Source organism: Oryzias melastigma, linkage group LG12, assembly GCF_002922805.2.
Source record: "Oryzias melastigma strain HK-1 linkage group LG12, ASM292280v2, whole genome shotgun sequence".
Classification (NCBI taxonomy): domain Eukaryota; kingdom Metazoa; phylum Chordata; class Actinopteri; order Beloniformes; family Adrianichthyidae; genus Oryzias; species Oryzias melastigma.
The window spans coordinates 11384784-11398550 of record NC_050523.1 but is presented as its reverse complement, the minus strand read 5'-3'; the positions used below and the strand labels follow the sequence as shown (position 1 = coordinate 11398550).

At 37.2% G+C, this 13767-nt stretch overlaps 1 protein-coding gene across 1 annotated transcript in view; it reads right to left on the bottom strand.

Annotated features, from left to right (window-relative positions):
• LOC112163022 (astrotactin-2) overlaps positions 1-13767 on the bottom strand; it is a 313961-nt gene that overhangs the window by 155814 nt on the left and 144380 nt on the right. Inside the window, exons 5-7 of the mRNA XM_024299108.2 lie at positions 12679-12786; positions 8933-9079; positions 1065-1232 (exon numbers count right to left, since the gene is read on the bottom strand). Coding sequence (XP_024154876.1) covers positions 1065-1232; positions 8933-9079; positions 12679-12786 — 423 coding nt within the window. The remainder of the gene's footprint in view (positions 1-1064; positions 1233-8932; positions 9080-12678; positions 12787-13767) is intronic.

The following is a 13767-nucleotide window of genomic DNA, read 5'->3' as shown; positions in this document are numbered from 1 at the left end:
AGTTAAAAAAAAGTTGTAAAAAAAACTATAAACTTTAATCCCTGTATTACATGAAGTAATATTTTGAGTTAATCACCACATGATCTGTGTCAAATACCAGATATTAAAATGCATTAATATTGAAGACTTAGAATTAGGTGCTGTTTATTACATGGAGCAAAGTGTGTATCCTGCCGCCACCTCTCAAATAATGAGTGTAATTACTGAACCAATATTTACATATTATGATTAATGCCTTCTATTAATTTGTGTCTATTACACATTCAATGTAGCCATCCACACATAATTAACCTTTGTTTCCGTCATTTGATTGGACGCGTAGGGAGGAAAGGGCTTGAATCACTTCATCAAGGACATTTTGGGTCTGACTCTTCAAGAAAAGTTAGCAAAAATTAGCGTTTTGGTAAAAAGGAACAGCCCATTTCTAATGTGTGATGATTCCAATTTACTTTGAACATGTTGGGTGGACAGCTAACCAATAAAAAAAAATAAAAAAAAGGGGCTTGGTAACTGGGAGAAAGAAACAAGAAGTGCAGAATGCAATACAAGAAAAAAATACCCCATGAGTGAATGATAGAGAAATATGTCAAATGGTAATACATGTTTTTGCTTTAGATGCCACTACTGCTAGCATGTAAAATCAGTTCTGTTTTATGGACTTTGTTGGGCCAATTCACAACCAAAAGACTTCTAAATCATTGTAAAACATTAATTACAGTAAACTTGTATAAACTGTATGTTATTACCAACTTTTATAATAGACCAACAGATCACATCAAATCCAATGTACATTGCAACTGTGGTGTGTGATGCTACATTCACCTGCATCTCAGGGACTAGAGAATTGCTGTATTGTCAAATTGGCAGGAAGTAGTCAACATTTTCTGGAATATTATCTTTTTTTCTACTAGCAGAGTTAATTTGGTATATGCAAGTATTATATGTCCATATGAGTTGCTATGACCAAAACACCAAATCAATATAAGGTTTTGAATGATAACAATCATAATTGTCAAATGAGAGTCACATTTTGAATTATATACAACCAAATCAGTTGAACTCACCTGTGTCCTGGTCACAAATCTGTTCACAGGGCTCAGTGGTCCTTTGGCCACAGAAGTCTTGGACCCACTGCGTTGACGAGTTGGTCTGATAATAGAGAGTTAATTTGGATGGATTTAGCCAGTTAGAGACATCCAGGAAGCTGCCCATGCCCACCACAAAGCTGCTTCCTGAAAAGAACCCAAAAAGACACAAAATACCATTAAAAAAGAGAAACGAGACGATAAAAACAAGAAAAAGCCTAGACTCTGAGATAAACTCTTCTGTTTGAAGAAAAAAAAAATCAATAAGGGGTTTGACTAAATCCTCAGTTTTCACCGTAGTTTTATTTCCTATCTAGAGCTGACTGAATTTAAAAGAGAAAATTAAGAGCTATAATGTCTGTATTGATGAGGTTTCCTTGGTAATTGCAGCAGGAGGGATAAAAGGGCTTCACAAGTCAATCAGTAAAAGCTACGGTCCTGGGCGCTGACTTACCTTTCTTTCTTACTGCTCTCAGACCAATCGTTAAACTCTGATCACTGAACAAGACTATCCCTAATTGATCCCAATGAAGTTCAGCTCCACAGGGAGCAGTGAACGTTACAGACCTGGAGTTTACACAGACAAAAAATCTCACACAGCTGTTTTTAGGTCTTAAAGCTGGGTCACAGGGGATGACGCATTCACAATAATAGTACGCCTTTCAGCCACATTAAGGCTATTGGCAGGAGCTGTAAATAACGTTGACAATCTAACTACAATGCCATAGAAATCTGGGATACATGGGGTTTTTGGGCATTCATGTGGGTGCTAAATTTCTAAAAACAACCATTAACTGTTGCAGTAGAACAAAAAAAAAAAAAAATCGCTTATGGCTAAAGCACCGCATGGTAGCAGGAGCCGGTCTCAGCAGAGCACTGAACTCTTTCATAATGTAGTAAAAGAATTACAGCTTGCGGAGAGGAAAAAAAGTCACAATGTTCCAAATCACCCTTGACTTAAAAATTGAAATTAAGAAAAAAAAGGTAAACAAATAAACATTCGTCTACCTTTACTCTATATTCTGGCAAATTTTTGTGCATTTCTAGATATAATAATATAATTATATATATATATGTGTGTGTGTGTGTAACTTTACCTCAACACAATTAAAACAAAATTAATATTTGTATAGAGCAAGTTACAAGACATGATTTAAATTTAACATTTTACATTACCAAGAATGCAATTTCTATTTTTTTTATACCTTTAAGGTATGCAAAAACCTTGTTTCCACCACAGACGGTAAATAAAGAGAAGTGTCAACTGGTTCCAGAAAGCCAAAATCCCTTAGACTTCCACGGAAATTAAAACAGCTATTACCCAATCACTCTGTTTGTCAGAATAACCATTCTTGTCCTGGTGTCTCTTTTTAACATGTTCTTGTTAAAACTTATTTTTTGTCATTATATATTTTCTTTATCAGAAGTTATTCATGTTATAAACTGGCCAATCAGATGCCTCAATAAAATGGTGCCCACCTCGAACATTAGAAACAGTTTATTGACATATTCTCCCTAAGCTGACTTTCAGTGGAAGGGGAGTGGCTTTCCAACAAACTCACTCCTGATTGGTAAGTGTGGTTGGCATAGAAATGATGACTCAGACAATCACCGCTTACTAACGTCCTCTGGTCTCAAAATGGTGAAATCCGTACAGTGGAAAAACAGCAACGGAATCTACTTTGTTTCATTGGAATCAGAGGTAAGGCATCCTCTATGAATGACGTCACAGACTTGCTTGGTCCATCTCTATATATGTCAATGATTTCCACTGAGAGGTTTAGTCCGCTTCAGTATTTTCAAGCGTTGCCATCATAAAATTGACCCATTAAGCCGTAACGGATCAGTTAGTGCAGAGCTAATGTTGAAATCCGTTGATTGGCAGAAGGTCATTATGACAAAAGAAAGCACCAAGAATGCAGCTGTACTCCTCTTCACCACCCAAAAACTAAAAATACAGGTAACACTACATAATAACATTAGTTAATTCATAATTAAGCATTAATTAACTGTTAAATAGTGTTAAACACTTTGTATAACCAAGTTTTTTCCCTCCCCTATGCAGTTGTTTTCATTTAATTTGCATAGTTAATGCATGTATTTAGGTGACAACGGAATACACCAAACTTTATTTACTTACTTTACTTTAACATTATTCCTGATTTAAACAACCTTAAAAGTACAGTAAAAATACACAAAAAAACATTCTCCAAAAGTTTTTTCAAACTATTCTTGGTCAAGTTGTGCAGAAGTGAGCATACTGAGACGGATTTCTAAATTTATAATCAATAGATCTGCTGAGAGTGAATGTCTGAGGCTCACACTGTAATGCAGTGGTTAGATTTAAACCTGATTTATCTGAGAGCTGCAATGGTACCTCATATAAGAGCAATGTTCATCCTGCATTCATGCATCTTCAGTGCAGACTGTGGAACATTTGGGAGGTTAATCTCTAAGACAAACCACCTTCCGCACCTTTATAAATTAGGAATAAAAAAAAAGCATTGCACAAATGTCCTGGCAGCAGTGATCTTTTTATATTATCTGAATAAATGCAACATGCACTTCATCCAAAAACTTTTTACCTGTGTTTTTTTGTATTATTTATTCCTCTTGTGTTTTAGATTTTTATCCCTGTGCATATTTAATTTCCTATATTTTCTATGTGAAATATTTTGTTTACAAAAAAGTGCACATCGGCTATTTTCACATAACTACAGATAATTAAAAAACTATTCGGTAGTTTTTCTGATTTGTAAAAGTTCTAATGTTGTCAATGCTGCCAACATAAGCAGCAGAGGCTCTGTTCTTAATCACTCCACTAAAGTATTGGAGCCTGTTTGTTTTGTACTGGAGCTATGTTGGACAAATTCACGGTCTAAGAGATCTAACACCGAACAATAGAACTAACAGTCCAAATATACTCCACTGGCACATTAGGTGACAACAAGCAGCAAAATCTATTGTTTTTATGCTTGAAATGGGGAATTTTCATTTTTTTCCCTTCTTGTCTCTCATATCAAAATTGTGATATGTCTTTTCTATTCTTTAATAACAACATAAATAAGCTATTCATCTTAGTAATTATTCATTACATGAACATGGAAGTTTAGATTTATTGGTAACATGGGATATAAAATAGAATGCATAAAAAATTGATTTACATTTATAATATTTGGCAAAGATTAAAAGGAAATGAAAAGATAGTGTGTCACTAAATATAGTGCAACACTTTTCACAATGTATGAATGCTTAAAGATATATTTCACTTTCATGAAGGTCTTAAAATATCAAATACAATGCAACACAATGATATTTATACTTGATTTAGCATTTTATAAGCCATTGCATTAACCAAAATACTCAATCAATTGTAAATTTAAATGCTCCAAAGCATTCTAGAAAAACCTTTATAAGAAGTTGATGGTTGACTAATAGATAAAATAGAAAAAAAAAACTTTATAATTGTCATTGTCAGCCCAAACTCCAAGTCTCCCATTTTGCACGATACGCCTGTGCTTTTCCTTTTTTTTTTCTCCCAATGTAGTTCCAAGCATTATGGCCAGCATCTCTAATTAGGTCTCATCTGTTCAAGTGACACGGCTCCAAAACTAGTGATTTGCACAAATGCAAATTTACAAAAACTAAAGTTGACTTCTATGATAACTTAAGGAAAAAAAGAGAGATCATTCAACCACGTCTCACTTCTACAAAGTGTTGCAGAGTTTTTGCAACCAGGGACCTATAAATCTATAATATAGACAATTATTTGTTAAAGTTCATTGAATTTTATGATTTTTGGGGATGAGTAATTGAAATCTAATCTTGTGAGCGCTGGGAATTGTCCTGAACGTTTCCTGTTTCTGAAGTAATCTCTTTCACAGAGGAATAATGAGCTAGAAGGTTTTGTGTGGTTTCTCTACAAAGAATGGATCTGCCTTTCTTGGCATTAATTAAATATTTGAATACCTTAAAGTTAGCAGACCTCTAACACAAACTTCATTTTTTATGCAAGTTCCAAGGATGCATTTGTATTTTTTGTTCTATTCTTGTGCGTTTGGCCAAAACTGAATTTAAAGAGATATTTTATTATTGTCCCTATTGGTGAGTGCTGCTGTTATTTTTTATGTTTGCACATTACTTCTTTTAGTTTACTGCTCGCAGTGATGTCCGACCTCAATCCCCGTCTGCACAGCTGCCTCCTATCATTTTTCTATGTTGTATTAAAGACTTTACAGGACAGCTCATGTGTTGTGGGTCAGTGCTTCATTGTTGCCCTGCTCCTCACTGCTGTGTTGGAACCCTCTTCTTTTCTGATCGAACTTGCATTTATATACGCCTTCCAGGTTGGATTTTTTTTTTTTTTTTTCTCTGTTTGTTTGTGTGCGTCGGCAGCCTATCTTGCCAACTGCATGCAACAAGAATTGTGGATTTTGTTGTTTTTTTGTTTTGTTTTTTCTTTTAGCCCACCTGCTGTGTCTCTTGTGTCTATCTCTGTATCCTCGATGCAGCCAGCAAAAAGTTTGCAGAAGATAAACAAAAGTAAAGTGTGTAGCCTGGATAGCAACAAACCAGTTGAAAGAAGTGTTAAAGCAACACAACGACTTAGATGATTTCCTAACTAGATGTGAAACCTGGCAGTGTCAGAGCAAAGGTCAAAAGGTTAAAAATATGTGTCATTAATCACTCCTGCAGGAAAAAAATATTCTCATTAAGTTTTGCAGCAGAACTACTAGTAACATAAAACGTGCAGTAGTTGCATCTTTCACCTTTGGGTATATATTATTATTTTTTTTTATATCTTATTTGGGTCATGTTTCATTTTTTTACAAATGTGTCCATGAGCACAAAAACTGTGAGCGTGTGGGCAGTCTGGAGATAAGACTCTAGAGGAGGGAGCGCCAGATCAACAGATTTGTGAATGCCTGGTTTTCACAGATACAGCAGTCATTAGATAAATGACCTTGGATCTTCCCTCTTTTAGCTCACCTAACTCCTTGCACGCGCATTCTGCCTTGGCCTCTACTCTCACTTAAGGTTAAACTCTGGTGTCCTGCCAAAACAAAGACCGAATCTGCAAACATCTCATGGCCAATAACTTATCGAAGACAGAGTCAACAGGACAAGGAACAGTTGTTTGCAGGCCCATGCTTACACAATGGGGTTATTTTCAGCTTCATTTGCATGTATTCTTGTAAAGACCTTCTTGCTCTTAAGCTATTTTAGGCTAGTAATTTACATTTGTTCTGATGCCATTTGTTTAATTTTGTAACGTCCCGCTCCAATCGTGTTTTTTTTATCAGAAAATAATTCCCAGTAATCTTTTGGTTATGACTGCAGTTTTTAGCCAAATCATAAAGCCTTTGTTGTTATTTAAAACAATGTATGCATAGGCGCTCATTAGAAATACAACTCTGGTTTGTGGGAAGAACTCTTGACACAGAGCAATCCGCCCCCCTTTCCCGTCACTGAGAGCTCTGTTTGAGTGCTCACGGGCTAGCTTATAGCCTCAAGCTAACGCCAAAATAGCGATCAATCAAGTCGTACAGTTTTGAGTGTTGAATGCTCATTATGTCGCGTACACCTAAGCACGGGCGGGGAAGGGTGAGTGAAGGGGGAGAGGAGACTTTGGCACCCCCATTTCAGTAGCTGCACTATTAGTCTAAGCATTTTCAAGCATCCAGTTTTCATCCGTTCCTAATCCAACGTGATTTGAATTAAGAAATACTCAGAAACACTGTTTTAATCATAAATTATTTCATATAGGCTCTCAATAAATGTCATAAGAAAATGTTAAATTCATGAAAAATAATATTTTTTTTGGAGTGGGTCTTTAAGGCTTCTGCCACGTACACACAAGATGCATGTTTAGCACACGGTGTTCACACTGGACCGGCACTACCTGATCCTAGCACATGTATTTACAGTTGGAAAAGGCTTGATACAAAATGTCAAAGCGGTGCAAATTTTACTAACATTTCTTCAAAAGTTTTCTTTCACAGCTCTATTCTGATATATGAAAGATTTGATGTCATACAAAACCACCAGAGAAAAAAACAACTATTATTAATTTCTCCTTTATGATCAGTTTTCAAATAGTTGGCACTAATTTGAGTTCCTAATTGGTAAAAGTTCAACTGGTTTAACTTTAAACACTTTTTCAATGGAAATGTGTTTTGTTTATAGAGCCCAAAATCAGTCTTAATAACTTGTGTAGCAACACGTGAATGTAAGAGTTTTGAACGAGAAAGCTTGGAACGTACATATACAGACTTTCCATTAAAAGTGGTCGCTGGAAGACGCATTTCTAAGGGATTTAGTAGGTCATACGGATATTTAAAATCATGTGCACTGCACATGGAGCCTGTTAGTGCTATTCAAGTAATAGGTGTTTGTACCTTATGTGCCCTTTGCAAGCTCCTGATCGTTAAAATTTAGGTACTTGGACAAATAAAGTGTAGGTTGTGTTGGTATCCTACTACGAATACTTACTGAATGTAACACCTGAACACACCATGGGTGTGGTATTTGTGTAGGGTCTAAAAGGGGGCGGTATGTGCATCTCAAGAAGGACTAGAGAGTGGCGTAAAGGTTCTGTACAAAAGCATCACCCATACATGACCAGTGTGAGAAACTTCCATTATCCTTAGCAATACTTCAAGATATACTTACCACACGCATGACAATCATGCATTTCATTTTCATGACATGCCTTAAAGTGGGCGCACAAGCCTCAAGGGAAGTACAAAACACACTTATGCTAGCTTTAAGATACAACCACTCGTATCTATGACCCTTTCTTGTTTTGCTAGACAATTGATTGTATTTTATTCTAACTGAAAAAGTGAACATCAGTTCATAAAAATACCAAACAAAATCTGGAGAGGTTTAATTCAAACTGTTTGAAAGCAAAAATAGGGAGAGTATGCTGAGCCATCTGTGACTCATCAGCTGTGGCTTTTATCAACAAAAAACTACACTAATGGCAATATTCGTTAGTGCTTAACAACAGCACGTCACTCAAGAGTCAAGCTGTGTAAAATATAGCACTATGCAATACAGTCATTATACTTTGTAAGTTACATACTTGAATATTAAACATTTTGTGACCCTAATACCAAGTTCGTTTCAGTATGTACCCCATTTCTAGTGTAGCTTTTGGTACCACAGACATCCAATTAAATGTGTGAGCAGAAACTGTGCAGTTAAAACCAGAACGCTAGTAAATGCTTTTTTCCAAACAGCAGGATTTTCTGTTTGTTAACAACGGAGAGCAAGGTCAGTAAAAACCAAATGTTCAATATTTTCTGTGCAGCTTAGATTTTTCAGCATCCGCCTTTGATGCCGTCTAAAAATGTTCATAAAGAAGAATTTTATCAGGGAGTGCATTCCCCCCTGAAACCTCTGAAAATCAAAGCACCAACAAGGTTAAAATAATTCACAGCCCAGCTCTGACTTGTAAAGTGTCCAGCAGAGTTCTAATATGTTTGTGCAAAACTTCATATTAGTGGATTTAGAAGCAATTACATGGCAACATATTCAGTCGGTCTTGTTGGTAAACATGCTTGAAAATGGTCCTTTTGATTGAACAGAATGCTTGCACAGTCTCCTGGAATAAATGTTTTATGGAAGACACTTATTGGGAAAAAGTACAGCTTTATATTCTAAACTGCACTATACACAAGCAAAATGTTAAGATTTTAAAAGTAACATATGTAAAATAATTAAAACTTTTAGGAATGAATGATATTCCCTACATCTTGTATATTTTTTTAGTAAACAAAAACGCAATTCAGAGTGTGCAGTTTGTTGAGCATTCAGTCTCGCTCTGAATGTGTTACACTTACCATCTGCAATGAAGTGCTCAGGCACATGGAGGGTAACCTTGACAGTGAGGGGGCAGGAATCCTGCGTAGCATAGACAATGGCAATGACACATGTGCTGATGGTAATCAGCGTCAGGGTGACCTTATTCAGGGGACTGTGAGAGTGGCCTGAAGGCAGAGAAAGAAAGAGAAAGGTACAAAAAAATGAAAGGGTATAGCAAACCTCTACTTTAGTAAGTGCATCTTTAACAGGAGATAATGATGGAATCCACACAAGTAAAGAAATGTGTAGCCTCTGAGACACTTTTACTCCTCGACAATGCTGTTGATTAGATTTCTGATGCATTAATCTGACCCAGATTCTCGTTTGGCCTGGACACATAATAATCATTCAGCATTTTGATGTATGATCTCACAGTCATTGGCAGGGTTACAGATTCATTGTTTTGGTTGCCCTTTGGCTCTGTCAGGGCTCCCATTTCCAAGCTAGGATATGGGAAATGAAATTAGCTGCTTAACCTCTGTCTGCTGACATCAATCATTGGACAGGAGTTGGCATGGACTAAAGGAGGCATACGGGAATAGGAGAGTGGGTATCTACAGTATATGGAATCACTGCACTTTTTCAACCAAGACTTTGTGTATTTCAACAGACCTATTAGCAAAAATAATACAGCATTTCAATTTCTGCAGACTAAATAATATGCATGGTTTGCTTGTAGAGAAATACCTACACTGTCCCCGGCGCCTTTCCGCGTGTTTTGCAAGTCAGTTGAGACAGTAAAGCTATTACTGCTCTCGTGTTTTATGACATGAAACAATTTCATGAGGAAGGAAGTGGATAATTTCTTAAGTGACTTATGCAAAAGGGGGTTTACCTGAGAATACAAATATGTTACACAGTGCTTTGAGAATTGAATAGTGGCTGCTCAACTACAATTCGGCAAAAAGAAAGGGTTACCCTAAAAAAACAAAGATCTTACTTACAGTTTATGCAACATGCAAATATCTTTATGCATTTATAGGAAAACAAAAACACAAAGGGGGAAATTCAACATTTTACACTTTCTCTTTAAGGACTTTGTATTTGGAGGTTGGAGAAAACTCAACATGAATTTGGAGTCGGGGTCATCGAGCCCAAGGTGAAACCCCAAGAACACAACAAAGTTTAGCTGATGAATCCGGCCGGATTGAAACAAGGGGCTTTCTACAGCCGTAGGAACAGAGCAGCTAATCCCTCAGGGGTCAGGGTGGTGTCAGTGGGTTTCAGAATGGGCTCGTCAATTACTGTAAAAGCTTACTGAGTGGGACAGAGGATGTATGCTCACGAAGCCACTTGCATTATGGGCACCAAAAAAAGAAAATGTGAGCACACACATGGGGGGGCATCAGCCATTTCTAGTTTACTTTATTCAAACTTGATCCATTGAGGATTTGGTTGGGAAGATCTAAAAATAAAACTGGTCAACGTGCCTTTTACAGAAGGCCAATCCAATACATGGCTTTTAATCAAAATGAGTGCAACAGGTTATTTGTTGAAAAATAACCATTGAAGTCCCACTCCAACTATATTGTAAAATAGTTCCCAGTTTATTATTATTATGTTGTTTTTAGCTAAAATCACAGACAATGTCGTTTTTTAAGACCTATTTTGTCCAGAGTTGAGGAAGTTCATTAGAAACTTACCTCTAAGTTTTGGGCAGGACTGTTGGTGCGGAAGTAACCTTCCGTTGATATCCCACCATCTTTGTTTACACTCTCTCTCGCTAGCTTACAGCTCTTCACAACCCAAAGCTAACATTAGCGATGCAACAAGACATATTTTGCCCAGAGTTGGTGGAATTAATTAGAAACGTGCTTCAAAGTTAAAGTTAAAGTCCCACTATCTGTCACACACCTAGGTGTGTGAAATTTGTTCTCCACATTTGATCCCCTGGGGGAGCAGTGAGCTGCAGACACAGCCGCACTGAGTGTCAAGCAGGGAGGCACTGGGTCCCATTTTTTTTAAAGTCTTTGGTATGACTCGGCCAGGATTCGAACCCACGACCTTCCAATCTCAGGGCGGTCACTCTACCACAAGGCCACTGAGCCACTGAGCTGGTGGCTTTTTTGGGCAGGACTGTTGATGTGGAATTAATCTTTTGTTGATATCCCATCATCCATTTATTTACATTCTCTCTCGCTAGCTTATAGCCCCTCACAATCGTAAGCTAACATTAGCAGTGCAACAAGTTCATTAGAAACTTGCTTTTAAGTTTTGGGCAGGACTGGTTGTATGAAAGTTACCACACCCTTGTTTAAAGTCTCTCGCGCTAGCTTACAGCGCCTCACAACCCCAAGTTAACATTAACGGTGCAACAAAAACGGTTAGCAAAATAACAGAGCTATCTAGCTATACAATTTAGATGACAGCTCAGACGAGGAAAATGAAGACGTTAAGGGATCTGGGTTTTTATTTTCTTCTGATCCATAATGATGATTGAATAAAGAAGTGCTTAACAGTTTTAATCTGAAATTATTTTATATTTGCCCTCAATCCTGCTACAAGAGCAGAAAAAGACCAAAAAGACAATTTCCATCAGAGTGGGTCTAAATTCAAATAAAAGAGGTGCAATAAAGATTTAACCAATGGGGGAATACATATTTCATTCATTTATTCTATTGTTTTCATACGTCCCTCAATTGCACATTTAAAAAAGCTTTCAACTGACGCTATAGATTTAATATTTCTCCAAGTCATGAGCCTAAAACGCATCTCTACTGAAATACAAAGGTGGCATTTTAAAAGGAGATCTATTTCTTTGCTTCATTATTCAGCTATCAACTATCTTCACATCAATGATGACTGACAGCAAACCCACATCTTCTAAAAGGCCTTCATTTACATTTGACAGACATTTACCACATGCAAATCTGACTTTAAAAGAACTGCTTTCTGAAGACCCTAAAATAACTCAAACATTAACTATAGCAATCATAGGACGTTTTCTATTATTTTTTTCCCCTCCAGGTTCAATCTTTCGACTGACATATATGTTATTTAAAGCAGCCTATAAGTGGATTTTGTGGTAAATGGCTGGTTTAAGACCAGAGTCATCTTAAAAAAAGAATCAATTATTGGTGAACTCTAAGCAAAGTAAGTAAAAGGGAAAACTTTTCTCTTGCTTTTTTAAATCACTATATGGCGAGCCAAGTGGAGGCACTGAGTGATCCATTTTTCTGCAGGTCACACATGCACAAAAAGCAAAAATCCACATTTAGTAGAGCCTTTATTCTCAAATATCACTCCATAGGAAGGAAGGGGAGTTTTTCCATTCAGCTGACTTCAACACCGAACCTCCATTTACATCAGATCATATATCTGGTTTGAGTGTCATTGAGCTGAGCTATGAAACAGCACTTTAAACCCCACAGGGAGTGTGCACGACTCCTTCGCACTTCCAGCTATGCTGACAATTCCAGAAATGACTAGCCTCATTTCCCTCTGCCATGCACCTTATATGCCATTATTTCCCTTCATATTAAACTAGGGTAAGTGTCAACATCTTCTCACCCCCAACTCATCAAATAATGAAGCTTGGCTTGAGGCTTTTTTGCTTCAAAAATGTAGACGTCCTTCGATTTCAAGCGTCATCTATAACGTTAATTGAGGTTTTTTCTTCGTTGCAGCACTCCCAGCAGTGTTCTTTGGATGAAAAGCCCCCCTCTTATTCATGTGTTTAAAACATCTTCCCAACATAAAAAGGCGCAATTGCATTTCTCCTCACCTTTACTGCGTCTTCGGCCTCTGTGTTGCTCTGTGTAAAACTTTGTTTGATTGTCGTCTTCAGGCTCTGACCCCGATCCCCCTTGTGGACTGAACACATGTCCAGTTGCTGAGAGACATAAAAAAAAACAAGGAGAAAGACAAATGATTTCATTAAAAGCAACCATTCAATGGTTGCCTTCTGTTTTTGATGGGATTTTCAGCAGAACAATTGCTTTCTACAGAGGCGGCGACATGAGAGATGATCTGAATTTTGCTCACTTAACTGTAAAAAGGACAAAAAAAGAAAAGAAAAGATGCAATAATTACAGTGTATTCAGTGATGGAATTGCAAGTCGCCAACATACCAATTTTCCCACAGTCGTCTTGTCCATCCCAGTTTAATCTGAAGGCAATTTTGCAGTGAAATTCAATTTTGCTCTAAAGAATGAGATATATCCTCTGGAGTGGGGACAATTTTTTTTTTTTTTTTTTAGCCTACGAGCACGTCTGTGTCTGGAGATGCAGCAAGACAAATGTTATAAGAGGCTTTGTTTGTGCTCGCATGCCAATGCAGAGCACACAAAACACACAGCCACCAACAATGGCTACCTCCAAGTGGTAATTAGCATGAGCATCCATACTGGATAATAAATAAATCACTCAAAATACACGCTGGCAGCTACAAATGCGTCCTAAACTTGGCAATAAACACCCAGACGTGAGCTTATTTTCTATCACATCTCTATTATAGTTTAGATGTGTCAGAGAAAATACCCTTTTCCTAACAAGATCGAGCCAGTTTCCTCATGTTTATACATATGTGATCTCTTAAGAGCCCACAGGATCACAGAGATTACACTTCATAATCTTCGGACGTGCAGAGGGAATAAAGAAGGCAAGGAAAAATCAATGCCGTTCTTGTGGCTATGAAGGAGTGCTCGGAGAGGGACTGCTTCACCACTTCAGAGAAAATGAAAACGGCTAAAAACATACAATAACACATCCGTGCAGCCGGTATTAACTCTAAGGCATTTTGGGAAAAAAAATCAATTTGTCTCTTACTAAAACAATGGCAGGATTTGTAAATACAGATCAATTTGAACTCAAA